Here is a 27,881-nt window from a genome sequence, read left to right on the forward strand (position 1 = left end):
CGAGTTGCGGCTTCTTGGCCGAACTACGCTTCCGTGGTTGTGCCCATTTCCTGTCAAGATTGTGAGCCTGAAGAATTAGAGCACATGAGGTCAATCAATCTAAAATCAGCACCTGTTGCACACTCGTATTTGTAAGAGAAAGAACGAAAAAATTAGGAGAAGAAGACAAAAATTCCTCCTTTAAGGAATCAAAGAAAATGACCGGCAGACCTTCCAAGAACAAATAATGTGCGTTCTAAACTGCTGGCCGCTTTAACTTGTTTTTTGTCTTTCTACTGCACTAATTCCTCTCATCTCCATATGTTAAGGGGATGACAAGGAGGGGGTGGAGCGTGTGTGAATGAGTGTGCCACGTGGGGGGTGTCAGGGATTAGGCCATCCTGTTTTGGACATATGTCTCTTATAATCACACTGGTAGGGCTGCTCATTGTGTCTGTCTGTCCACTGCGGATCTCTGGATTCCAGGACCCATGGACCAGATCTGCAGCTCAAAATCCAAAATATCGCAACCCACTTACAATGACAGACTAAGACCTCATCCACAGAATTTTGGTGTTTGCCCATGCCTTTCCATTTCTGTGTTGACCTTGAAAACTATCGTACATGAAACCATTTTAACTTTTTGGTGTTAACTTTAACTGCGTGTATTCAGAAGTAAGTCCACATCAGGCTATATGTATGATGAGTGAGCTGAAGTCCATTCTTTGGGCGAGAGGTGGGGCACATCCTCGACTGGTGACCAGTCAACTGCAGGCGACAAATAAAACAAACAAAAATCCCCACTTTTGTGCGATTTGAGTCTTTAATTAACCAATCCTCCCGTACAAAAATGGGGTGAACATGCAAACTCCACACAGGAAGGCCGCAGTCAAGATTCGTATCCGGAACTTCAGAACTGTGAAGTAAACATGCAACTCACTAGCTCACCAAGCTGCTGTGTTGGAAAACAGACTTTCTAAAATGTGTCAAACTTCAGGCCCATGGGCCAGATTTATCAATTGCCCCCCCCCCCCGATTACCAGGTATGCTGTACTGTAATCCAAGATGGCCCATCTGCCAATGCAGCAAAGCTGTACTGTGACATGTAAATCACAAACACATACAATTCCCAAATCACACATTCAGCTTCACTTCCTCCTCACTTTCGATTTCAGAACAGCATTGTTTTCAATGAGACCATCAACAGGAGCTAGCCGACACAAACTCGCTGCCTTGATTTGAAAACAGCAGTCAAATATAGCTGCGATTGTGTCGATGTAGCAAACCTTGAACTGGTCCCCTTGTCCTTCCTCTTACCCAAAGAAGATGAACAAATCACTTGATTCACTGCACTTGATTGCGTCCCCAATGAAAGACTTTTTAAGGGCTGAGGTGACCCCCAGGTCCTCAACAGGCCCCACCCCCCTTGAGCAGCAGGAGATTACATTTTATGTAATCCTTGGTTTGGGCGCTGAAGGGATCACAGACGTCAAAGTGGAAGACACTACGTAATCAACCCCAAGAACCATCAGAGCCCAATCTCAGATTTAGCAGGTGTGGATCCAGAATGTATATATATATATATATTTTTTGCCTAAAACAAATGCAGGAATACATTCAATGGCGCATGACACATGATAGCCACACACCAGATCACACAGATCAAATGATCAAATGTGCTTCAGATAGATAGTACACTTATCATAATCAGAGTCCTCTGTCTTCGCCAAGCACGTTAAGCACAAAAGGATTTTTTATTATTTTTTTTTTGCAAGTAGTTGGTGTCTCTTTTTTTGCTCCATATATTGTACATACAGTGCTTAACACATTTATTAGACCACCACCAATGCACCAAAGCTAAATGAACAATGTTGCTAATTACCTGGATTATTTTGTTTCTGTAATGGCTAACACACCAGTATGTAGAAGCTGTTCAACCAAAACTATATGTTGTAATCTTAAATTATAATTCAAATCTACTGGAAAAAAAAGAAAAGAAAGAAAAAAAAGTAAATCACATTTTACTTCTTGAGAATTCATTTAAAAAAACAAATCCTCATTCCTGTTCAAAATGGTAAATGTCAAAAGCACACAGAAAGGCATTCCATCATGCAAGATGGTCTCGTCTCATTTTTATGACAAGCGTTCTAATAAACTTAATGAGCATGTAAAAAAGAGTGTACCCAAAAATATACACGACAAATTCTTTAAGTCAAGCAGAAGAAATGTAAATATTTTTATAATATTCTTTTATAAGCCCCAACAGTAGCTAAACCTGCACAATCTAATGAAGGCCTATCCAAGAACTCTATTATTTCTTTGAATTAAAAAAAAGATAATCCACAGTTTTGATTGGCATCGTAGGACTATACTTTTAAATATGTTTGTGTTCGGCAGAAATGTATTCTGCCGTTATCAATCAAACTAATCAAACGTGTGTCTGTTACCTCAGCACAGCATAAGATGACCACTAGTTTTTTTGACTATTTTACATGAAACACAGATAAAAAAAATAAAATAAAAAATCAGTTAGGTCTACAACCAGAAAGCACGCGGTCCAGAAAAGCAAACTAAAGTGCAAAAAGAGAAGCAAGTGGATAACATTCAGCGAGCTTAACTGCTGCCGTGAGAAGAGCTTATCTTGCCACCGCAGCTAATATGAGTTTCTCAAACACATGAAAGGCTTCCTCCCTTTCTCGAATTATTATTCTTTTTTTGTTCAATTTCTCCAGGCAATTTATTTAGGGTGGGGGGGAATAAAAAAAAAGAGAGAGAGAGAGAGAGAGGAAGAAAAGGGACAGAGCACGAGCGAAACGTATTGGCCTAGTCGATGACGAGTCATAGGGAGCTGCAGCCAATCATACTGAGCAAGCAACGTCAACACAGGCCCTCAGCAACAGCACGACTATTTTGTGTATGCAACAGCGAAATCTAGGCTTCATCGCCGCTTAACCTATGATGCACTAATGTATTCACTTCATTCATTTGTATGCGTTATGCCGTAATATGATACAATATTTTTTTGTTTTTGTGGAATTGTATTTATTCATTTATTTTTGGGACAAAAAAGGCATTGATCTTAATCTTTCTAAAGGAAGACAAATCAATTTTGGGGATAATTGTGTATCTTGTACCATGGATTATGCAAAGTAGCCTTCGCGCACAAATATGAATACATCACTTGTATGTATATAGTTTGAAATAAAGCTTAAAAACTAGTTCATTGTGAGTTTAAGATGGAGACCTTTTAGGAATTGCCGGAATGCAAATTGGAATGAATGAACTTATCTTATTTCTAGTGAAAACGTCTTACTGTACTTACTGTAAAATTTTGACCTTTTTCTAAATTTTCAGCAAGACAAAAAAAATGTGTGTTTTGAGATACAAGATCCCATTTTACCAATATTATCAGTCCATTTATACAAGTTCCCTTGGCAGATTTTCTCACTTATTTCAGGGGCAAAATGTCTTATTTTTAATATTTTTCAAATTGTTTTGAGGCCATTTTTTCCCCAGTGCATTAAAAAGCTATAAAAATATATATTACTGTTTACGATTAAATATGTATTCTGTGTTCAAGAGGAAATAATCATAATTATTATTTTGTTTAGTCAGTATCTAAAGATATGGATTTATATGGATTTTTTTGCACCGGCATTAAATATGTTAACTATTATATGCTATACTATGAGGGGGGGAGGAGGGGGGGGATTCATAATTTCCAACATTTGCTCTTCAATATGTTTATGAATCATGATTTCACACCATCTGCTAGTGGACTCCTCAAGGTTGTATTTCAGGCACTATGTGTGCTCACACATGACAGGGCACCTGGGCAAAAACGAGTGAGGAGGTGGAGGCGGAGGGAGGGAGGGAGGGAGGGAGGGAGTTACTAATCCCAGAATACACTCTGCATGCAGCAGGCACTGCTCGGGGGATATCACGTCCCTTGTCCATCTATCAAGGTGATTTCCCATGGCAGTTGGTCTTGAAATTACCTTTCCACGCGGCACCTTGCTCCTGGTACTACCCACCCCGCAGCCCACAGTACTTGAATGCACCTTTTGATTAGGATCAATAATGAACTTGTGGGACAGCTACAGTTTTGGTGATGTCCTGACAAGGGCCCAACCGACAAATTACCCTTTTTCAAATCGCCAAAAATTGAATGATTTATTTATTATTATTATTTGTTTTTTTCAACATATTAACACATTACAACATAAATATAATGACATTCAACCCCAAAATATATATATATATATACTTTTTAAACAAACAATAATACCAAGTTTTATGATCAATTTCAGGGTCTGTGTGACCGTGGACACACATTTCTTGATGGGACAACTTTTTCAAAATTAATAAGAAAAATATTGGCTCCTGTTTCAGTTTAACTTTCTCTCTGTATAGGGTAAATTTTAAATACTACTGGTCAAAATAATGAAATAGCACAAAAGGGATTTAACATTAAAGCGCATCGTGCATAAATAATGTTTTGCCAGTAACTTCACTCATTATATTGCTAATATACTTCATACATTTCTGGCCTAAATCTTTTGCACATTTCTATACTTGAAAATTCCTCTCTGTTGAAAAGGTATTATAAGACAGTCAAATGTTCTGTAAATGTAACCAAAAAAAAAAAGTTATTTTATTCATTATGTTTTTTTTTTTTAATTAATCAGACGATTAATCGGTTCTCAGAATTTTATTCTGCTGAATATCGGAATCGGATTTGGCCTCAAAATGGCGTGCTCCTTGTAACCTATGTCAGTACTTTCATTCGATGAAACCTCTCAGTAAACACTGTGATTGAAGTGCGAGAGGATGTAGTGATCAACTAAATGTGGCAGGATAGAAATATACTAATTAATTGCATACATCCAGTTTGAGGCCTGCTGAGTGTTTGTGCCAGTATTAATAGAACCCTTCACGTCAGTGTCGACAAAGGCAAACACCAGTGTGGAAAAAAAAAATTAAAAAATCACACATCAGCCAGGGTGATGTGATGATGTCCAGTGGCATTTAATTTCTTGCCTGTCCTTCGCTTTAAGAGTCATCAAAAGGATGTGAAACTGTCAGTGTCATGAATCTGCATTAACGCTCAAGCCATGTTTTTTCCCCCACTCTTTCCTTCGCTCACTTCCTTGATAGAGAATGCAACAGAGACGGCTAGAAAAAGAGAAGGGGTGCAAAGAGAGGGAAAAAGGCTGTGAATAGGCAGAGTGAGTGGCATGCATGGACAGCCCCTCTGTCTGTCAAAGACACTGCAGCAGCTGCATGCACGCGATAAGAGCAACCATTCACAGCCAGCACCCCCGTCCCTCCCCCTCTCCTTCTTTTTTCCTCCTCCTACACAGGATACACACACATATACACTTCTCTCTCCTTCTGATGCACAGACGCGCACACAAACACACACACACACACACACACACACACATCTTTATATGCAAAACAATATTCTGCATTTTTTTTTTAAAAAGGCATCTGGCATCGTGGCATCGTGAGGTTAAACATGGATGAGATGGAGAAGTGATGGGAAGGATGACCCCTCGCTTTTTGTTGACAGACAGTCATCATGCATATTTTAAACTCTCCCTTTTCCTCACTGATGTTACATAAATTGATTGCTTGAATGCTTGTAATCCATTCCACATGTTTATAAATATACTCTATCTGCATTTTAATGCCAGAACTGTACAGCATGAACTCAACCTGCAGTAATTACTGTATATTGTTTGCTTTCACAAAAAGTATCACTTTCTATTCAGTAGAACAAAAATTCTCAAAACATAACACCTTAATAATTAATACAATTAATGAATATAATTAGATGTTCATAATTGTATCAAAGGACAAATAAATCTTAATGTGTATACGGGTCATTTTCATAAAATTTGATCAATAACTGTAAAAAAAAAAAAAATCTAATTTAGCATTTTTTTTATGCCACCTTGGTTTTATATGGGGAAATGTTTCTTGTGCTGAAACAGGCACGCTAAAGTCCTATTTACAAAAAGTTATTGATGATTTCAAATTTTAGGTTTAGTCAAGTCAATCCTTATTGACAGAGCAAATGGTGGTGGCCCATTGAAATAAACTTGTTTTTATTACAGAAAAGACAAAAGTGGTTAATGGTAAAGACAACCAGTTTCATAAATATTGTGTGAGTTGCACAATTTACATGTGTTGCCCTTCAAACGCTGCAGATGATCCTAACTACTCATTAAACCAATTACATTCTTGTCTTCATACAATCGTAAGAACGGTAAAGAAGTTCAATGGTTTTGTTGGATAACAGCTGCCAATAATTCAAATATTCATCCATCCATCCATTATCTGAGCCGCTTCTCCTCACTAGGGTCGCGGGCGTGCTGGAGCCTATCCCAGCTGTCATCGGGCAGGAGGCGGGGTACACCCTGAACTGGTTGCCAGCCAATCGCAGGGCACATTGAAACAAACAACCATTCGCACTCCCAGTCATGCCTACGGGCAATTTAGAGTCTCCAATTAATGCATGTTTTTGGGATGTGGGAGGAAACCGGAGTGCCCGGAGAAAACCCACACAGGCACGGGGAGAACATGCAAACTCCACACAGGCGGGGACGGGGATTGAACCCTGCACCTCAGAACTGTGAGGCTGACGCTCTAACCAGTCGGCCACCGTGCCGCCTCAAATATTCATAACAGTAAAAATTAATTGATTGTCAAAAGGACATTGAATGGGCCATGTCTTTATGAGCGCTGTGATTTACTGGTAACTAGTCCAAGGTGTAGATTGCCTTTTGCCCAAAGTTAGCTGGGATAGGCTTCAGCACCCTGTGATCCTGAAAAGGATATAGAAATATAAAAATATGGATGAATGGCTTATTTGTAAAAGTATATGTAAGTCTTTAAGTATTTCGATTTTTTTCCTATCTTCCTTACAATGTTACTGACTTCAGTGAACTTGGTTTCCAAAAATGGCCTTCAGGCATTTAGCACAAATGGCTGATGTAGAATCTGAATCATAACCATCTTTATTTGCCAAGTATGTCCAAAAAAATTTCCTTGCGTCTCCCATAATATGCCAGAAAACTGTGCAGCAACTTGGATTAGTTATGTTGACAAATTTAACAGAGTGCATCTTAGCATTAATTTGTTTTCAAAGCGCCCCGAAAATATGTTTCACCCTAATTCCTCAGTATCTGTAATACTGCACATTTAGGACAGCAAAGTGGCAGATGGTAAGACTACAATCATCTGAGGTGTTTCTGTTTTGTTGAGCAACGGAGTTAGCGACAAAATTCTGATGGGATAAAAAAAATAAAATAATACATAAAATCTGTTTGGGCTTAGGTGTCTATTTAGTTCAAGTTGTCACTATGTCACTACACTTGGGAATCACAGAAAGGTATGCATGGAGTGCATGCCAGTCACTTTAACCTACTGACAACATCCAGTCCCAAATCCATTCAGTCTGCAAAATATCTAAGTGCCATTTAATTGGCGACTCCCACCAAGATTAGTTTATGTTGTTTTTATAACTAATCTGTATCTTGGCAGGGCGCCACACATGACCTGGCGTGTGTTCAGGTCCAGAGACAGGAGCCATCGTTAACCCTCCAACACTCTAGAGAAGCTACTGTATGCCAAATTGCAGCGGCACAAAGGAGACCTCACTGTTTATCAAAGATTAAGCAGTCTTCAGTCCCTCCTCCTGCTCCTGCTGCTGCTTCTGCTCGCATTTAACCATACGCATGCGTGCACATGTCTTCCACCTCCCGCTCACACCCTAATTGTTCCTTTGCCCCCAGAGTTTAATAAAGAACACATTTCGGTTATTGGTGAGCAAACAGTACCGTAAAAAGGTGGGAGGGTAATCCTTGTGGCACCCAAGCACTAAAGGTAAGAGAGAAAGGGCATCGCTCTATCTATGACTTTTAGATTCATATTGCTTATTGAATTTGTACATATATGTGCGCATATGTCATAAACGTACACTAAATATGTCAAATTCCTTGTGTGTTTTAACATAGAAACCCCAATTCCTATGAATCTGGGGCGCTGTGTAAAACAAATAAAAATAGACTACAATGATGTGCAAATCCTTTTCAACCTATATTCAATTGAATAAACTACGAAGCTATATCTAATGTTCAATCTGATGAACTTTTTTTTTTTTTTTTTTTTTGCAAATATGCTCTCATGTTGAAGTCGATGCCTGCCACATGTTCCAAAAAAGCTGGGACGGGGGAATGTTTACCACTGTGTTACATCACCTGTCCTTTGAACAAAACTCTAAAATGTTTTCGAACTGAGGACACTAATTGGTGAAGCTTTGTAAGATGGAATTTTTTTTCCCGTTCTTGCTTGATGTACAACTTCAGTTACTCAACAGTTTGGGGTCTCCATTGTCGTAATTTGCGCCTGCACACATTTTCAATGGGAGACAGGTCTGGACTGTTGGCAGGCCAGTCTAGTAGTCACACTCTTTTACTACGAAGCCACACTGTTGTAACACGTGCAGAATGTGGCCTGGCATTGTCTTGCTGAAATAAGCAGGGTTGTCCCTGAAAAAGCCGTTGCTTGGATGGCAGCATTCTGTATGTTGTTCCTAAATTTGTTTGTACCTTTCAGCAGTAATGGTGCGTTCACAGATGTGCAAGTTACCCATGTCGTAGGCACAAACACACCCCCATACCATCACAGATGCTGGCTTTTGAACTTTGTGCTGATAAAGATCCGGATGGTCCTTTCCTTTTTGGCCCAGAGGACACCACGTCGATGATTTCCAAAAATAATTTGAGATGTGGACTCGTCAGACCACAGCACACATTTTCACTTTGCGTCAGTCCATCTCAGATGAGCTCTGGCCCGGAGAAGCCGGCGGTGTTTCTAGGTGTTGTTGATATATGACTTTCGCTTTCGATGGTAGAGTTTTAACTTGCATTTGTCGATGTAGCAACGAACTGTGTTAAGTGACAATGGTTTTTTGAAATGTTCCCGAGCCCTCGTGACTGTTTACACAATAATGGTCATGGGCATTCAATGTCGGTTTTCGGTTTTGCCACTTACATTCTAAGTTAATGATTCTATGCTAAAAACAATAAAGGTGATCAGTTTGAACATTAAATATCTTGTCTTTGTACTGTATTCAGTTAAATATAGGTTGAACATGATTTGCAAATCATTGTATTCTGTTTTTATTTGATTTTCTCCAGATTCTCTGAATCATTATGTACCGTAGATGATGAAATCCCTAAATTCCTTGCAATTGTATGTTAAGAAACATTCGTCAACTGTTGGACTCTTTGCTCACGCAGTTGTTCACAAAAACACGCCCCAAATTATTGTTATATTTTTAATGTGGCCTTTCCCGGTTCTCTTTATTCACTCTAAATACAACTCTTGTAGTGCTTTCCAATATTTCTTCAAACAAATTTTTAAAGCATGGCTAATCAATGAATTGAAAATGCAGTTTGAGAAATAATAACCCCATTATCTGTAATAAACACAAAATCATTCAGGTTTCTAGGTGCAACAATCAATTGATTAATTGCCAACTAATTGATTATCAAATTCATCAACAACCATTTTATAATCGATTAATCGTTGAGAGACGTTGTTTAACTTAAAATTGTCAAAATCCTCTGTATTTCAGCCTCTTAACATAAATATTCAGACTTCTGTAGTCCTTCAAAGCAGACTCACTGTCTTTGTGTTTAATCAAAACAAGACATTTGCAGAGATCTGCTTTTACTTTGTAAAACAATGATCCCAATTTTTACAGATTTTCTGACCTCACGCATCAAACAAGCAACTGAATCGTAATAGATTTATGTTTGTCAATTTTCTCTGCTGTAAATTTGAAATAACATCCTTTTTAATTAAGCGATAGAATTAAAAAAATGTTTTTAAATCTGATTCATCCCTTAGTCGAAAAGTTAATCAACAAATGGATCGATTATTAAAGTAATCAATAAAGGCAGCCCTTGTTTCTACGATTCTTTATTGTTATGACTAACCATGGAGTCTTCATGCTGCCCCGCCCCAATGTATCCACCCATAATTTTCCCACAATGCTTTGTAGCAACTGCAGCTATATTAATGCACAATGATATTGATTTTCCTCCCCATTCTTTTTCTTCCTTCACTGCACCCGTGTAGATATCTAGCTAAGCCTCTACTACTGGCTTGGTGGAAAGAAGCAGCTTATGAGACACAGTGAATTCAATACTTTATCAGTACTCACCATATACACAGTGTATATGTACAGTGCATTTTTTTTCTTTTATATATTCCAACTATGTCCTGCTGTAGAAGATAATCCTGAAATGTGAAGGATGCCAGTATAGGTATGCATGTTTGGTGGTGTCTGTCCATGTTAACACACATTCTCCAAAGGCCGGATGACCCATTTTTCTGTGTGAATAACAATACCCCAGCCAATCACCAGCACACAGAATGACGAATGCTGGAAAAAGACTACATCCCGCCTGTCACAGCTGCAATCCTGCCTGTCGACAAGGAGAGGTAGAGGGAGGCTGAGTCTCCTGCTCCTGCGGCTACACCCCGTCACACAGGGACCAGGAAAACCATTATCCGCCCACCTCCTAGCTCAAGGTTGTGCTGCACCAATAGCAGAAATTACTGTGCAGAATTCTAAGAAAAGAGCAAAACCTATCGTGACAGAGCTGCAAGGCTGGACACAATCAAAATTGCTATACTTGTTTTAAACACTATATACAGTAATCAATGCATAGCTGTCATTATACCAGCCAAAACATCTTTCATTATGGTTGCTGTTCCAAAATGTCAGCATTTACTGTATGTTGGCAATGCAATGAAACTGAGCACCTGCCAACAAGGACGTTCCTCCATCTACTGACTATATCCATAGAAACGTGGACAATATGAGAATACACAGGTCAGGTGCGCTCACATCAGCAGGCATGAGCCACTGGCAGATTTATAGATTGGTACCTGATGAGCAAGCAAAATGCAGTTCAATAATAATATCAATCAATCAATAATAAAAAAAATTGTAATGCACACAGTTAAGACCAAAATTATTGTCATTATTCTAAAGTGAATTTTCATTTGTTGAGTAATCATTTTTCAACAAGAAAGTGTCAAAAGAGAGTGGTAGGTTTTTTGAAAAATAACTTTTACATTTGTAAAAATATTTATACCCCTGATCTCATGAGACAATTTTGATGAAACTTTTGCACCATTCATAGCAAAATCTGGTACAATATTTAAATATCGTGTGTTCACAACCCAGTGATTTGGTAGTCCAAAATAATTCATCCAGACACTTAATGACATAACATTACTTTAATACAGAAATTAATTTTACACATCTGCTGACCAATGCATGAGCTTCAAATGTGAACTGCTCACACAAAAAGAATGCTTCTGAAAAGCTGGTGATAGAAAAATGTATCTCTGCGCCATTGTATTGTATAATTTTACATTTTGGACGTCAGAGTTGTAAGATCCTCACAGGCAAACCTGCAGAGACTATAGAAGTCTTGTTCCAAAGTTCACTGAGGACATCAAATCTTCAGTCATGCGGTGCTATTGTAAGCCATGATAACAATTACACTGACTGTATTCATTTTGAGTAACAATACATAGTATTGCGACTTTAAAATGAAAGCTTCATTATATTTAGTTGATGGCGCACTGTGAAAGAACAATCCCAGAATCACTGTCATAGCAACCCCAGATCACATCTTTTGTTATTATTAGTGGACACGTCTTATGTTGCGTTGTACTAGCAATGGCACTACTGTTAGTTTTTAAATTAAAACATTTAAGACAATGTATATTTCCAGAATTAATTAGGTGGTAGCATTGTGTTTATGTTTCACACATACCACAAGGTCGTAAAAGCTAATTACACTATAAAACAGTACTATCATTTGTTTTATTTTAGATGACAACAGACAATTGGCTACAACTTTATGACAAATCTGCAAAATCTAACCATATGTATCAAAAAGCTTAACACAAATTCTGCCTTCGTGATAAGGTTCAGTGGTGATGGCACAGAGAGGTGTTAACTGAACAATATTTGCATTATTATGGTAATACTTTGCAGTGGTAGGATGGAAACAGGGGAGACGGGATACTTTGAAAACATGAAAAATGTCTGACAGCCTTTTGATATTCGAAGCAAACTGTAAGTCTTGATATTTAAGGCCCGTTCTATATGTACATCCAAATAAGCCAATATCTTGTAAATAGCTTTTGTATCTCTTAGCAATGGCATGAGAAATAATTCAACGCACATCGCCAAATGTCAACAAATTGTTAAGAATCAAACCGTGAAATACACAAGATGGTTGAGCAGCAGGGCAGGCTGAATGTGTTAATATAATCTGTTATTTTATGCTGCCAATTCACTTCTCATTAAAACTATATTAATATAGACATGTAAGGAAAAACAAACAGTATGTTTTCCAAGTACATTGAGGAATTGATAGCCAAATGTGGAGGTTTTTTTTCATTGTTATCGCTTTCCTAACTGGCTTGTTTGATAACTGAAAACCTTAATCGTAAACTGTCATTATTTGTTATTGGTGAGATTAATTTTCTTAGATTGATTCCACATGTATTTATTTAAAGAGTGGTGAAGGGAACTGTGCAAGGTTAATCATCTTCAAATAATCGTTTAGGATCACTACCATTGAGTTGTACCCATGGGCACTATATGAACATTGACCTGAACCTTCAACCACAGAGCATTTTTAATAGGCCCCGACCGATATGTATTTTTTTTAGGTCAATGCCAATTCTGATATCTAGCAGAATAAAATTCCGATAACCGATTAATTGTTTGATTAAAACTCATTCACTGCCATTGACGGCTGTTGAATCCAAATATCCATGTTAACATGAAGGCCTGGCAGTGAAAATAAAAAAATATAAGGAATAAAATAAAATTGATTGTTACATTAATTGCTTACAACAATAAAGATATGAACTACAAACCGAACATTTGACTGTTTTACAATACTTAGTCCTTTAGTATTTGTGTAACTTTACAATAGAGAGAAAAAAATTGCTTATTTTTTCTCATGTGTATGAATGTCACTATCTTTGTTTTACGCTGTTATGTGTTAATAAAAAAAACGAAATTGTCAAAAATCTGCCAAAATATGGCTGATTTTTTTCTGAAAAGGGTGATTTCTTTTTTTAATTTGAAAAATTTAATTGGCCGACCGATTCATCGGTTAATGGCTATTTCATTGCGGTTAGTTAGCAACATAAATAGTGTAACAAGAGCGTATATAATTTGCCAACAATTACAACAACATGAATTGTATTGAGTGTTGCTAATATCCATGAACAAACGACACAATCAACATGGATTATTTCTCTTGAAATGCATCATTTGTTTTTCTTTCTGTTCCAAGTTGTTTATTCCATAAACAATAAACCCCATAGATGATAAAATTTCTGTCTGGCGAAAAGTCAGTAAGTCGATATGAAAATATTGCCGTCAGCAACCCCAGGGATGATTTGTTTAGGTTGAGGGCCATCAACAGCATTGTTTTCCCTGGGCAGCCAAACACCTTTACTCGCTATTGCTTGACACTATAATGGAAGAGTGTTACACTAAAAAGTGTAACAGTACGGGATGGGTATATTGGGACCCTTTACAGTAAACACCAAAAAACACATACTTTACCTAACTGAAATGAACCATAATATTTGGTAGAAATGCAATATATGTGTGCATACATAAAGGCAAAAACGGCAGCAGTTGGAAGACGGCTGAGAAAAGAGAATGTGATGGCCGACGGCGATGATGCTTAGCACATGTGCCGCATGAAAAGAAAGCCTGTGTCTGCAGTGGTGCTTGGGGTGTGGAGGGTCGGGGGGTGTTCCTACCCGTCTTGGTCCTACTGCTGCTGAATGCAGAGCAGGCAGCATCAGGCCTGGGCAAATGACTACAAGGCCTCCTCAGTGACTGCAGCACAGGCTCCACCTGGGGATTGGCCCAGCTCAGCAAAACAGTCGCTGCAGGCGTCTCTCCACGACAACAAATCCCCAAAGAGGACAACCTACAAATCTACCAATCCAAACTAACGTCTCGGGATTTTTCTAATGAAAGGTGTGATTGTTGTTTGTTGCAGGAGACTTATCTCTTTGACACACTTGACTCTGAAAGGAAATGTTCATCTGGGCCCTCTTTTGCCTTATCCTTCATCATACTGTCCCCACTGACTATCACAACCCACTGCAACATACAGTATAATATGAACCAGCATCCAAATTTAGAACCATATTCATCCATTAATACATCTTGAACCGATTTGGGCTGACTCAAAAACATTAACATGGCGCGCATGTCAGTCAGTTAAAACCTTTAGAAGAACAAGCACATGCCCTTGGTGTTGCACCTGAAGCGCGGTATTTAGTTTAAAAAAAAAAAGTACAATACTATAAAGGTATTCGTTATTTGTGTATCAGATTGGACAACCACCATTACTGAAAATTTTCATTCCAAACATAATGATTTGCTGCGCTGTTCTTACGTACTGCCTGTCATGTACAAGAATACATTAAACGTAGGGGTGAGAATGTTTGGATACACCCTGCCAGCAATGTGAAAGTCGTTTTTTACTGTATTGAAGCTAAAATCAAAGTCATAGCTGTAACTCCATTTAAAAAAAAAAAAAAAAAGGGAATCATCTTTGTATTGCCCGCAACCCTTGTGAGGATAAGCGGTACAGAAAATGGGTGGATGGCTCTTTGTACTGCGAAAACAGAAGGATGACTAGGCTGGAAGTTTACTTTGTGTAATAAGATGGAGATACTTTGGGGCAAAATGCTTTTAACCATGCTATTATAAATATGTTATATAAAACATATCGGTGACAAAATCTGAAAGTGGCCATAAAGAGTGCCAAGTTCGCTAAATTTTGTGAAGAAAAAGAAATACTAAAATGTTACTTAAAACATTATCTCTGTTTTATGATGATAAAACTGGAAAAACAATGTAGGGAGAATCAAGTCCAAAGCCAAACAATTTGAAGGTCAGCCTTCTGGAAAAGGTTATGTTTTAGTTTTAAGGGTCCAGTGCATATAGGATGCAAATACAGGTATAATACCAAAAACCACAAAGATACACATCTCACCAAACTAAAATATATTTACACAAAACGATTTGTTTTTACTCCTTTGGTTTGTTTAAAAGAGCAATGCAAATGGCACGTCATTAGGTATCTCCATAATGGACTTTGCACTTACAAAGTAGGCTTACTTCTTTACTTCTTTTCTAATATTCACCAGTTTTCTCAGGGGTTAGTTAGTCTACGCTGCAACAACTCCAAATGGTCTGTGTCCAGTGAGATTTGGAAAAAACACATGCACATCATGCTACATTTTCCAAACCCAGAAGCCAAAGTCAATTATTCATGTCCAAGAGAGAAAAGTGATATTTTAAAAAGCGTTTTTGTTTTTACTTGAAGTTTTAATATTATTTTATTTATTAACGGGGGAAATTAAAGTGAAGGGTTGGCAGATGTTTGTGCTGGGATGTTAGTTCCCGTGCAGATAGACCTACAGACATGGATACAAAGAACATAAAGTGCACTTAAAATGTGTGTGTACTACAGTGGGATGAGAATGGTGGGATGCATGCACTGACATGTGAATAAAGACCATTTGCTCATGGATTCATAGGCTTCCGTCATCCATTATTTAGCATGGAGAAGAGCAATGGATTGGTGGCTGGATTATTTTTATGACAACGTTTACATGGCTGATGGCTACAGATGTGATGATTTTTTATTTTGTTTAATAAAGATTTTGTCTTGACAGGGCTCACACTTCACTCCCAAGAGTCATAAATCCAAAATACAAATACTGTATATGTAATATATTGCAAAACTGTTTCAACAATAAATGCGGAACAATCAATCATACAGTTAAATTTGCCAATTCAGCAGCAACAGAAGGCTTCTCTAAGCCTGTATCGGAAACATGCTAGTGAAAATCCATTTATGGACAATTATGAGATTGCTATAGAGTTCGGCATGGCAGAGTTTGCCTTAGAGGATAAACGGCAAAAACGCCACCACCACCAACAACAACAAAAAGTCTCTCAAAAGCATTTGCCCTCTATCTAAAAGCAAAATGACATTAACTCGTGTCTATTGAGTTTGCTAAATGCCCCACATAAAGTGAATTTGCCCCCCAGGGTTGAGAAACAATCACATAGCCGAGTGTTCCATTTAAGTGATTTGAATGATCGGAGCGCCGCAATGCTTCCTATCAGCCAGCGATATGGGTCAACACACTGAGACTAAGTGACATGGCTGGCAGCCTGTGTGCTCGTGGAAGGCTGGCAGAGGAATTGTAGTGAGACCTCGGTGTCACTGGGTCAGACAGAATTGCAAACACAGACATAGACGCCGCCTGGCTCGTAAGTTCAGCCCAAGCTAGTCCTCATTTTTAGAAGGAAATTTGCACTGTTAATCGAGACAACCCATCTGCTGTCACAACCCACAGCTGAAAATCTTCAGTCGAGCAACAAGACACCAAAAGACCAAGTGTCGTGTTCACTCTCAGAAATCGAGAAAAGCTGTTGCAAAGAAATGTGACTTACTTTCAGCGTTAATTGACATTGTGTCTTTCTCCCAGGACACAACAGTGATGTAGGCCTCCACTGAGGCAGGGATAATGCACTTGAAGACGGCCACATTGCCTCTCATGGCTTTCTGGTCCTCCACCCGAACAGTGTAGGGTTCCCGGAGGACTGGTAGGGAGGTACAAAGAGATATTTTTTATTGAATGTTGCATTGCAAAAAACTGGAGTCAGAAATTTCCGACTCTGACGTGCAGTGGAACACAACTTTGAATTTGGAAGTCTGGTAGGACACAACAATGGCAGCACCTACCATGAATGTAAAACTTCAATTACATCAAAGTTTTAAACTATTATAATCATTATAGACCCTCAAGGACAAATTCATCTCACACTCTGATTTATACTTTGCATTGCACACCAGACACAGAATTCAGAGTGAAAGAGGTGTTCAAATCGTGCTGCAACACTTAAACTGGAGTGGTGGGGATGTTGCCTTGCTCAAGAGCACCTCGACGGTAGCCAGCAAGTAGACTAGCATCTCTCCAACATCAAGTTGCCATTTTTAAATTTTTGCTCATAGTGGGACTTGAGTCAGAGTTCTCTGACTCCAAGCCCAAGTCCTTACAGGCTAAGATACTTCCAGCCGAAACAGATTGTTAAATTGTTAAAACATCATCCATCCATCCATCCATCCATTTTCTGAGCCGCTTCTCCTCACTAGGGTCGCGGGCGTGCTGGAGCCTATCCCAGCTGTCATCGGGCAGGAGGCAGGGTACACCCTGAACTGGTTGCCAGCCAATCGCAGGGCACATAGAAACTAACAACCATTCGCACTCACAGTCATGCCTACGGGCAATTTAGAGTCTCCAATTAATGCATGTTTTTGGGATGTGGGAGGAAACCGGAGTGCCCGGAGAAAACCCACGCAGGCACGGGGAGAACATGCAAACTCCACACAGGCGGGGACGGGGATTGAACCCCGCACCTCAGAACTGTGAGGCTGACGCTCTAACCAGTCGGCCACCGTGCCGCGTTAAAACATCATATAAACTATATTTATTTCTAGGTGTACTTGGATCATCTTATATGTCCTCATTTATCACAACCTGTTCTCCCTGGTTGTCTGCATTAACTTACTTGGTAAGGCTGCCCCCAAAAACAAATTAAGTTGAGCACACGCAATAGCTTTAAGCAAATCGACTCTAATGTACCTGAAATGCTTTTGTGTGTTTACTTCTGGCTGGACGCTTTAAGGTCGGATCTCATTAATTCCAAGCGGAGTATCACATATTTCAGAGTTTTCTGCTGATGAATCTTATAGACAGACCACGGTTGGCATTTAAGTGCAGAGATACTGACCAGCCTTAATATGGACATCTTGGCTCCTGATTCTCCCTGAGGGGTTCTCCGCTGTGCAATAGTAGGTGTTGTCGTGGATGAGTTTGCTGAAACTGGAAGGGGGGATGTGGAAGATCTGAAGGGTGCCATTGGAGTGCACATGGCGGATTCCTGGCACATCATAGATCTCCTCACCGGTGGCCAGATACCAGCGCAGTGAGACAGGTGGCACGCCTGCTGCGGGACAGGGCACTGACGTCCCTGTGGTGCTGGCGAACACTACCTCTTGCACAGATGCATTGACAAAATATAAGCTGGAACGTAGATCTTCACAGAAAACTGCAAGAAAAAGACAAGAAAAAAAAATGTTAGAAAATTATTTCAAAAGCTCTACTTTGCACGTCATGTCTTGAAGTGTTGAAATAAATACAACTCCAAAAAATGAGAATATTGCTAATCTGCTGTACTGCCAGTGTGTTTATTTTCCTTTATTTTTCTCTTGTCTGTCCTCTCTGCTCACTGCAATGGAGGAAGCTTGCATCAATGTGTCTATGGGAATACACTGCAATAGGGCCATGGGAGAGCGGAATTGGATGGTAAATAAATGAGACAGAATGCCAGAACTCACTACAGGACAAAGACACCCCCTTCCACACAAATAAGCATGTTTACATATCCAATAACTTGATGATGGCCATCCAGGGTATACATTATGACTATACCACCCTAGTGACTTCCATTTAACATAGTTTGAATGTGTTTGGTTAATTCTGGGCGGCACGGTGGTCGACTGGTTAGAGCGTCAGCCTCACAGTTCTGAGGACCCGGGTTCAATCCCCGGCCCCGCCTGTGTGGAGTTTGCATGTTCTCCCTGTGCCTGCGTGGGTTTTCTCCGGGCACTCCGGTTTCCTCCCACATCCCAAAAACATGCACATTAATTGAAAACTCTAAATTGTCCGTTGGCATGAATGTGAGTGCGAATGGTTGTTTGTTTCTATGTGCCCTGCGATTGGCTGGCAACCAGTTCAGGGTGTACCCCGCCTCCTGCCCGATGACAGCTGGGATAGGCTCCAGCACGCCCGCGACCCTAGTGAGGAGAAGTGGCTCAGAAAATGGATGGATGGTTAATTCTGAACAAAGCCACATCCCCAATTATGTATAAGAGTGAGTTCATACTTGTGCAAACACATTACAGTATATTAGTTATTTATTTTTACTTACCCTGTCAAAAAATAGATTTTTGTTTTTCAATTGAGTTGTCAGGTTATAGATCAAATTAATGGTGGAACAAGTTTTGAAAACTGATTTTTTCTTTATATCACAAAAACCTGCCATTTGAAGAGGGGTGTGTATATCCATTGTATATTAAAAAGAAGTTGGGTATTAAATGCATAAAATTTTCAAATGCAGGTCCAGGTCCAATCCTAAAGTAAATATGTCCTAAATTATTACCGCCCACACCAAGTCCAAATTTCAAGAGGCAGTTTTGATCAGCATTTGTTAGTTGGTGAGTTTGTTAGTCGTGTTATGCCAACAAAACCAATTTCCATGAAAACGTGTAAAGGAGTGGGACACAGGGCAATGAAAACCCCATTTTGTTTCACATTTAGTCAAAGAGGTACAGTTTATCCAGGAATTCATTATCACTTTTTGAGTCACAATGATGTACAATTGAACAGTCTCTCATTGAAACATAATTTCACTGCACCTTATATCAACTTCCATGTACAATGTACAAACCCCTTAAACTCAGTCAAAACCTTTTACCTTTTGTTAGCAGTTATTGCTTGGAAAGGTCTGAACTAAACAGTGATTTTCTAGCTTAATCAATACATGTTAAAACATCACAAATTATTATTACGATAGCATACCTCCAAACATTTGTACTACATTATTTCTTCAGTGTCTGTGTTTGTGTCTCTTCCCCTGTTATCGGACCACCCGCCTTCCCATCTGCCTGCCTGTGTGACAGCTGCCAATCCCCTTTCCCTGGAGACCAAACATTTTAGCGCTTCATAAATTCCTAATGAGCATACTCAAATCACAGGCCACTTTCACCCACTGGTCGCTCAACCTGTTACGACAAACAAACACCATGGCGAACACATGTCTCAGCACATTTTTAGCTGTTCTCACTTCACACATACAGTACTCAGCGGGCCTGTCCTTCAGGTGTTAAATAGTAAATTGTTGTATTTGTTGACAGCTGCAACATTGTCAGATCTTAAGTAAGAGATGGCAGAAAAGGCAGCAGAGCGATGACACCGTTCATCACGGGGATTTGTTCTTATTGAGCATTAATGTAGCTGAGTAAAAGTACTAACTAAATATTAATTACTTCCAAAACACATCTCACCATTTTCATTTTCGCTTTGGACTTGGGATGAAGAGTCTCACATTTACCAGTAATTGAGTAAACTGACAACAGTGTTTTTGTCGCATCAAAAACGAGACATTTAACTGAAGAGCCATAACGTTATCATGATGGAGGGGTTTGTGTCTCACTGATCCTAGGAGCTAAGTTGTCTGGGGCTTCATGCCCCTGGGGTGGGGTCACCCAGGGCAAACAGGTCCAAGGTGATGGACCGTAAAAAGCAAGGATCAGAAACACACTATGACAAGTCAAATGAATGGACTTTGTTTTCCCTTGCCCGCTGGTCACCGGGGCCTCTAGAGCCAGGCATGGAGGTGGGGCTCGATGGCTAGCACCTTGTGGCAGGGCCTGCACCCATGTCTGCACCGACTCCTTCTCATGGGCTCACCATGTGTGGGAGAGGCCAATGGATTCCGTTGCAATGTGAGCTGTGTGGGGACCTTGACGGTCTGATCCCTAACTACAAAAGCTGGCTCTAGGAAAGTGGAATGTCATGTTGCTGGCAGGGAAGGAGCCTGAGCTTGTGTGCAAGGTCGAGAAGTTCTAATTAGATATAGTCAGGCTTTCCTCGACACACAGCTTGGGCTCTTATAGCTGGCCACTTGAGAGGGGTTGGACTCTCTTCTACTCTGGAGTTGCCCCAGGTGAGAAGTGCCGACTTATCGTGACCCTGCTCAGTGCAGTACAATGGGGTTCAACCTGGTTAAGAGACGGTAGCCTCCCTCCGGCTTCGGGTGGGGGAAGGGTCCTGCCTGTTTGTGCCTATGCACCTAATAGTAACTCAGAGTACCCACCCATTTTGGAGTCCTTGGAGGGGGTAGAGTACCGCTGCTGAGGATGCCCTCGTTCTGCTGGGGACTTCAATACTTATGTGGGCAATGACAGTGAGATTTGGAAGGGCACGAATGGGAATGAACGGCCCCTTCTGACCAGGAACTGAGTTGCAATATGACTGGACTTTGCTCATCACCGATTGTCCATAAGGAACATTATGAGTGATGACGTCAAGCTGAAGAAGGAGTGCCACCAGTCTTTTTTGCCTGTGGGACTCAGGCAGCTGATGGGTACCGGCAGGCAAGCAAAGTGCTGCTTTGGTGGTTGTAGAGGCAAAAACCCAGGCATGGGAGGGATTTGGTGAGGCTATGGAGAATGACTTATGTGTGGCTTTGAGGAAATTCTTGTCCACCATCCTGTGTCTCAGGGAAGGGAAGCAGTACACCATCAACAGTGTGTATAGGGGTGATGAGGCACTGCTGACCTTGATGTTCTCAGTCAGTGGAGCATACCGGTACTTCAAAGACTTTCTCAATTCCACAATATGCCTTTCTATGAGGAAGCACTGTCTGTGGACTTTGAGATGGGCTCTTCTATCTCTGGGTTTGAGGTCACAGAGGTAGACGGTACTAAAAGTACTGAGCTCATTCGGGTTAATATGCTGTACTGATCCTCAATGATCCAGCACAGTCTCAGGTACTGAATTTGTCTGATTTGAATGGGTGCCTTGGCTCAAGGGTTGGGAAACATTTTTCTTTCCATTATTTTTCATATGAACTTGACATTTACACCTTTTGCTTCTCATGTTATTAGTTAAATATTCTGTATCTATAATTATGTCTACTCAGTATTTTATAAATAGGATTTGAATGTACCGTAAAGCTGAGTAAAGAGTTGATCTCCCAAGACAGACGTCACGCAGCCTCTGGTTGGCATGTGTTTGAGAAGTAGCTGAACGAGGAAGAGAGGCTGCTGCGCTGCATAACTGCTTTTGTCTCAGTCTTGTGTGCACCAACTCATCAAATATTGAGACCACCACCCATTTTCGGGTGGTTGATTTCTTCAGATGAGAAAGCTTGATGGACACACAACCCTTTAAGATCGCAATGCTTCAGATAGATACAGTCCGACTACATTTATTTTTCAGTGCAATGCCAAGAAAATAGTGCGGGAAGGGTTGAGTGGGGAGGCGGAAAAGCTGAAAAGCACTCAGACAGTCACACATAGGCCACTATTAAAAGAGAAACACAAAACCATGGCGCAGGTCAAAGTACGCTCCACCTTAGGTGTCTCTCACAACCTCCTTTAAATGCATGCGTCCCTTGTTCTTCCTAATTTGCTTTCTTCATCTCGGCCTTTGGCTCTTTCACCTCCATCTCTCCTTTACAGTTCTTTGACCCTGTCTCTCACTTTTATAGTTGCCCCACCTTTACACCAGTGTACAGGAGCAAAACAAAACATGATTCAGGAGAACAGGAAGTCAGACCAGCTGTCCAGTGACTCATTGCCCCTTGTGGTATTTTTTAAGGCACTGAGAGTTAATTAAGTAAAACTTGAATCCTCTGACCAATTTTTAAATACTCAATGAACTGGTAGTACGAAACAAACCCAACTAATCAAACGATGTCTGCCTGCTTAGCAGAGGTCATTAGTTCTGTTCCGGTTCGACTTCTGAAATCATTGAAATGAGTCCGTCCCACACCCTAATCAAGCATCACACAGTGTGGTACAACATAATATGTTAGACTACCCCACACCAAGCCCAAAGGTGATCATATATAATTATACAACCCACAAATGTAAATGATAAATTTACCCTTTGTCTATGTTGTGTCAGTCTCAGAGGGTAAAACTGGGAAGCACAGGGTGATGTAGGCTTTCAACAATGGGTTCCGTCTTACTGTGTGAAATAGTGCTTGTGCTATTGCCACATATCAGCACCTATTGGTGGTGGGCCACTCTGAAGAACCGCATGTGTATTGTCGGAGACTTCCAAAGCAGTCCCCCCCATTGTGGAGCCCCTGCAATTGTATTTGGAGCTCAAGGGCGCCAGACACACTTCGGTCAAGGAGAGTGCACAAGGGTGTGTCATAAGGGTGTGGGGGGATGAGCGTTAATGTCGCGGAGCCCATGAGCACAGAGGCTGACGTGTCCTTGGTTGACAGGCGCACGAGTCAATGCAGCCAGTGATCACGCTGGTTCCCTCTGACACCATTATCTTACAGACACACACACACACACATATATATATATTATGTATGTGAGTAGTGTACATATATATATATATATATATATATATATATATATATATATATATATATATATATATATATAAAATATATCAGAATCAAAATCATCTTTATTTTGCCAAGTATGTCAAAAACACACAAAGAATTTGTCTCCGGCCGCTCTAGTACGACAACAGACAGTCAATTGACAGAAAACACTTTTGAGACATAAAGACGTTGAGAAAAACAGTCACAGAGCAGTAAAAGATTGCTAGTAATCTGGTAATTCCGGGACAATTTATTTAATTTAATTTATTTATTTTGTTTATATTTATTTTATTTTTTTGGACAATTGTGCAAAAAGATGCAGAGTCCTCTAGCACAACTGTGAGGCAGATGTGCTAATCAGTCATCCACTGTGCCGCCATACTGTATATAGTGTGTGTGTGTGTGTCTTTTCCAAAGACACGATCACACTGTGATTTTATCTTCCCATAATCGTGTGCTCAGTTATCCTGCAAACCTTCACTCTGACAACGCCCATCAGTGGCTCCTTCCAAAATCGCACACAGGCAATTTATTTAGGTAAATGTCTGATCAATACAGGTCCCACAAACTCAACAATATAAATAGGCCCTTGCATTAGCCTGCACATTACTGGACTGATGTGTCAGGGGCTCTTTGCTCAGCCTGTGCTTACCATATTCATCAACAGTAAATAGTGTTTCATTTTATTTCATAGTGTCCTGAATGTTTGTCAAGGTTCCTCTCATGGTTTTATCATCTCCTCCCAGCCCGAATATATTTAAGCTCGCTAGTGTGGACCTGAGCAGGTCAGAGATTTCTGTGGTGCTGCAGCCAGCACTAGGGCATCAAGACATTAGGGCTACTTCACTGCAGCAAACAAGCACTGAGCCATACTGACAGCTCGTGAAAGGCAATGCAGGTAATTACGGCAGACAATGTCTAGGGAGGGCGGAGTGGGGGCTGGGGTATTAAAAAGAGGAGGGGTGGTAGATCGGGTGGAGGACAGGGCGGCCTCACGATGACAGTGAGTAAGCATCCACATCGACCCCCGCCCCTCCTCAGATGGCCCCCAGACTCACAACCTCCACCCCCTCCACTCCTGCCCTAAGGCCTAACAGAATACCTCGTAAAGCGAAATGTGGTGAGATGAGATGTACAGATCACAGAACAGGGACGCCTCACTCCCAAATCATCAGCTCCCAATTTGCCGTCATGAATAATTGTTGAGCGCTGCGCTCGGTGCCATGCAGATGCTATGTAAAACCAATGATAGTCTCCTCTGATGTCAACTCTCTCGAGGGCAAGACAAGAGTCACCGTGAAGTGGGCTAGTTGATGCATATGAATGCTCATCTATATGAGCGGCAACAGAAGACGAGAGAGTTCTCGCATACTGGGGACTTTAATGAGTTATATCACCAAGGTGGAAGGGGAGAAATACTACAAATCAACTCAGACAGAGGAAGGTAAAGAGAAATTAAATGACTAAACTGTGAGTGAGCAAATAAGATCATGCTGATGCCACATGCACAGTACAAAGGCGCATCATTAGCGGGAGCACAGGGAAAACAGTCAGATATTCATGATGCACAGTTAATGCATTTTGGTATGTGACACAGCAGTACAGCATGTATCTTGTGACAACATTTAATATTGTTCCAAATCAATTAGGTGCATACCGGAGGTATTTACAAGTTGGAAATTCAATCGACAGTTTTGGGGAAAACATGCGTTTAAGTTTACAATAAAACAGAGTTTGAACCACTGTTAGTCACGACATGATGCAAGACTTCAATTCAGCAAGCATCAAAGGGCCAACTCTTTATTTGGATTTTTTGCAAAACCTATTCTAAATGGGACGTCAACCTGTGCCACAGAACAAATTGTCTATGACCTTAGAGGTTCCACTGAATGAGTGGCAGTAGTCCTCTTATGCTGAAATTCTTCGGGCTGGAGAGAAAGAGGACGACTGAGGGATGGAGGTGGGTCTTAGAGTTGCTGTGATGGGGACATTAAACCCAGCAGGAAAGGATGAATGAGATTACTTGAAGGAGGAAGACTGACACCTTAAAGATGATCTTAATATATTGGCAGTCCATAGGAGCCTATATGCAATACATTAACAGCATACTGCAGTTAGCAACTTGGCAGCATTTCTTTCCCAGAAAGTGCTAACTAAAACGTTTTGATCAATCTCTCAACTATAACACTATAACACTAACAGGGCAATTCAAGCATTCACAGAAAGCCAACACTTTCAGTCCAACTGCAGCCTTCATCAGCAGGCTTGTCTGATTCTCCACAAAAATGTGTGGGTTAACCCTAGACAGGAGCGGTTTTTGATATGAGCAACAGGGGCAGTTGCCCAGGGCGGTATTGTTTGAGTCCTGCAACTAGTTGTTGGTTACATGCCGGTCTGCTTCCTGATTACTGTTAAGTTCCCCTTTAGCAAGGTACCCCCAGGAAGCCTCTGTTTAGGGAAACAGTCATTTGCACAGCCCATCACTCTGACGTGCTTTCCTTGCATGCCTGCAAATGTGTGATCTGCATCTCTGTAAGGCATGCAACAAAAATATACAGTAGAGTGTAAAACCTAAAATAGAGTCGCCTGTGTCAAGCTTCACATTACAATAGCTAAGATATGTTTGGCTACATTACCAAACGCTTACGGCTGGGCATCGAGTATCGGGAATTGATTGGAACCGGGACTAACATTCTGATTATCCCGGAGTCATTCAAATATTAAAATTTCAGTTTGTAGTTTTGATGCCGACAGTTCGCCGAGTCGTACACCTGAAAAAGAAAGCGCTGCAAACTAACAAAGAAGTGCAGCAACCCAATGAAGAAGGGCTGAAAACCAAAGAAGAAGTGTGCGGCAGCGTTCAAAAATGTGTCTTTACTTTGTTTAAATGACAAGTCAGCTCAGTGTACTGTGCAAAGGAGGTTTCACGACGCGTCGAAATAACGGGCACGCCCCCTCCTTAGCCTACAGTGCACTGAACTTCAGTGAAGTCAATCAGGTGAGTGAGACAATAAAATGCCTAATGCCAACATTGAGGCATCTAACAAGTGGTGGGTCAACATAGATGCAAATACCTAGCTAACATTAGAATATGTATTTTCATCTGCAAAAAGCAGCGATGTGACACTGACCGTCATCAAACCGAACCCCCTCAACACTCTGGCTGCGGCTAGAAATTCTGTCCCTGAGGGACATGGTTGAATGCCTTCTCCAAGTCCACAAAACACATGTAGACTGGTAGGGCAAACTCCCATGCACCCTCGAGGACCCTGCTGAGGGCGCAGAGCTGGTCCACTGTTCCACGGTCAGGACAAAAACCAGACTGCTCCTTCTGAATCTGAGAACCCTCCTCTCCAGAACCACTGAATAGAACCTACCAGGGAGGCTGAGGAGTGTGATATCCCTACATTCGGAACACACCACCCCAGGCTGCCAATCCAGAGGCACTGTTCCCGTTGTCCACGCTATGTTGCAGAGGTGTGTAAGCAAGGACAGTCCCACAACATTCAGAGCCTTTAGGAACTGAGGGCTTTTGAACCACCTCAGTGACCTCAACTCTAGAGACAGAAGAACCCACCTCAGAGTCTCCAGAGTGTGATTCCTAATGGGAAGGCATGTAGGTGGAATTGAGGAGGTCTTCGAAGTATTCTGCCCACTAACTCACGATGTCCCGAGTATAGTGGGGACTGTGCGCTGCTTGAGCTCAGCCCCACGATACATAGTGTTGATGGTCCACTGCTTCCCCCTCCTGAGACACCAGACGGTGGACCAGAATTTCCTCAAAGCCGTCAGGAAGTTGTTTTCCATGGACTCACTGAACTCCTCCCACGCCCGTGTTTTTGCGACCACCAAAGCTGCGTTCTGCTTAGCCACCCGGTACCCATCAGCTGCCCCTGGAGTCCCACAGGCCAATAACGCCCGATAGGGCACCTTCTTCAGCTTGCCAGCATCCTTTACCGCTGGTGTCCACCAATGGGCTTGGGGATTACTGCCACGACAGGCACCGACAACCTTACGGCCACAGCTCCGGTCGGCCGCCTCAACAATGGAGGCACGGAACATGGTCCACTCAGACTCACTCTCCCTCGCCTCCCCCGGGATGAGGACGAAGTTCTGTCAAAGGAGGGAGTTGAAGCTCCTTCTGACAGGGGACTCTGCCAGACATTCCCAACAGACCCTCACAATACGTTTGGGTCTGCCACGTCGGAGCGACATCTTCCCCCACCATCGGAACCAACTCACACCAGGTGGTGATCGGTTGACAGCTCCGCCCCTTTCTTCAGCCGAGTGTCTAAGACATGCGGCCGCAAAGCTGATGACATGACCACAAAGTTAATCATCGAACTGCGGCCTCGGGTGTCCTGGTGCCCAGTGCACATGTGGAGACTCTTATGTCTGAACATAGTGTTCGTTATGGACAATCCATGACGAGCACAGAAGTCTAATAACAGAACACCACTCAGGTTTTGGTTGGGGGGCTTACTGTATGTGTCTCTAAAATATTGCTCTTGCATTTGGAAGGTACCTCAATTAGACATGCATTGTT

General features: G+C 41.2%; 1 protein-coding gene across 3 annotated transcripts in view; it reads right to left on the minus strand.

Annotated features, from left to right (window-relative positions):
• dscama (Down syndrome cell adhesion molecule a) overlaps window positions 1-27,881 on the minus strand; it is a 94,995-nt gene that overhangs the window by 58,800 nt on the left and 8,314 nt on the right. For all 3 annotated transcript variants that reach the window (XM_061752185.1, XM_061752184.1, XM_061752186.1), the window contains exons 2-3: window positions 17,933-18,250; window positions 16,592-16,741 (exon numbers count right to left, since the gene is read on the minus strand). In XM_061752185.1, the coding sequence (XP_061608169.1) occupies window positions 16,592-16,741; window positions 17,933-18,250 (468 nt within the window). The remainder of the gene's footprint in view (window positions 1-16,591; window positions 16,742-17,932; window positions 18,251-27,881) is intronic.

Source organism: Phyllopteryx taeniolatus, chromosome 17 (assembly GCF_024500385.1).
Source record: "Phyllopteryx taeniolatus isolate TA_2022b chromosome 17, UOR_Ptae_1.2, whole genome shotgun sequence".
Classification (NCBI taxonomy): Eukaryota; Metazoa; Chordata; class Actinopteri; order Syngnathiformes; family Syngnathidae; genus Phyllopteryx; species Phyllopteryx taeniolatus.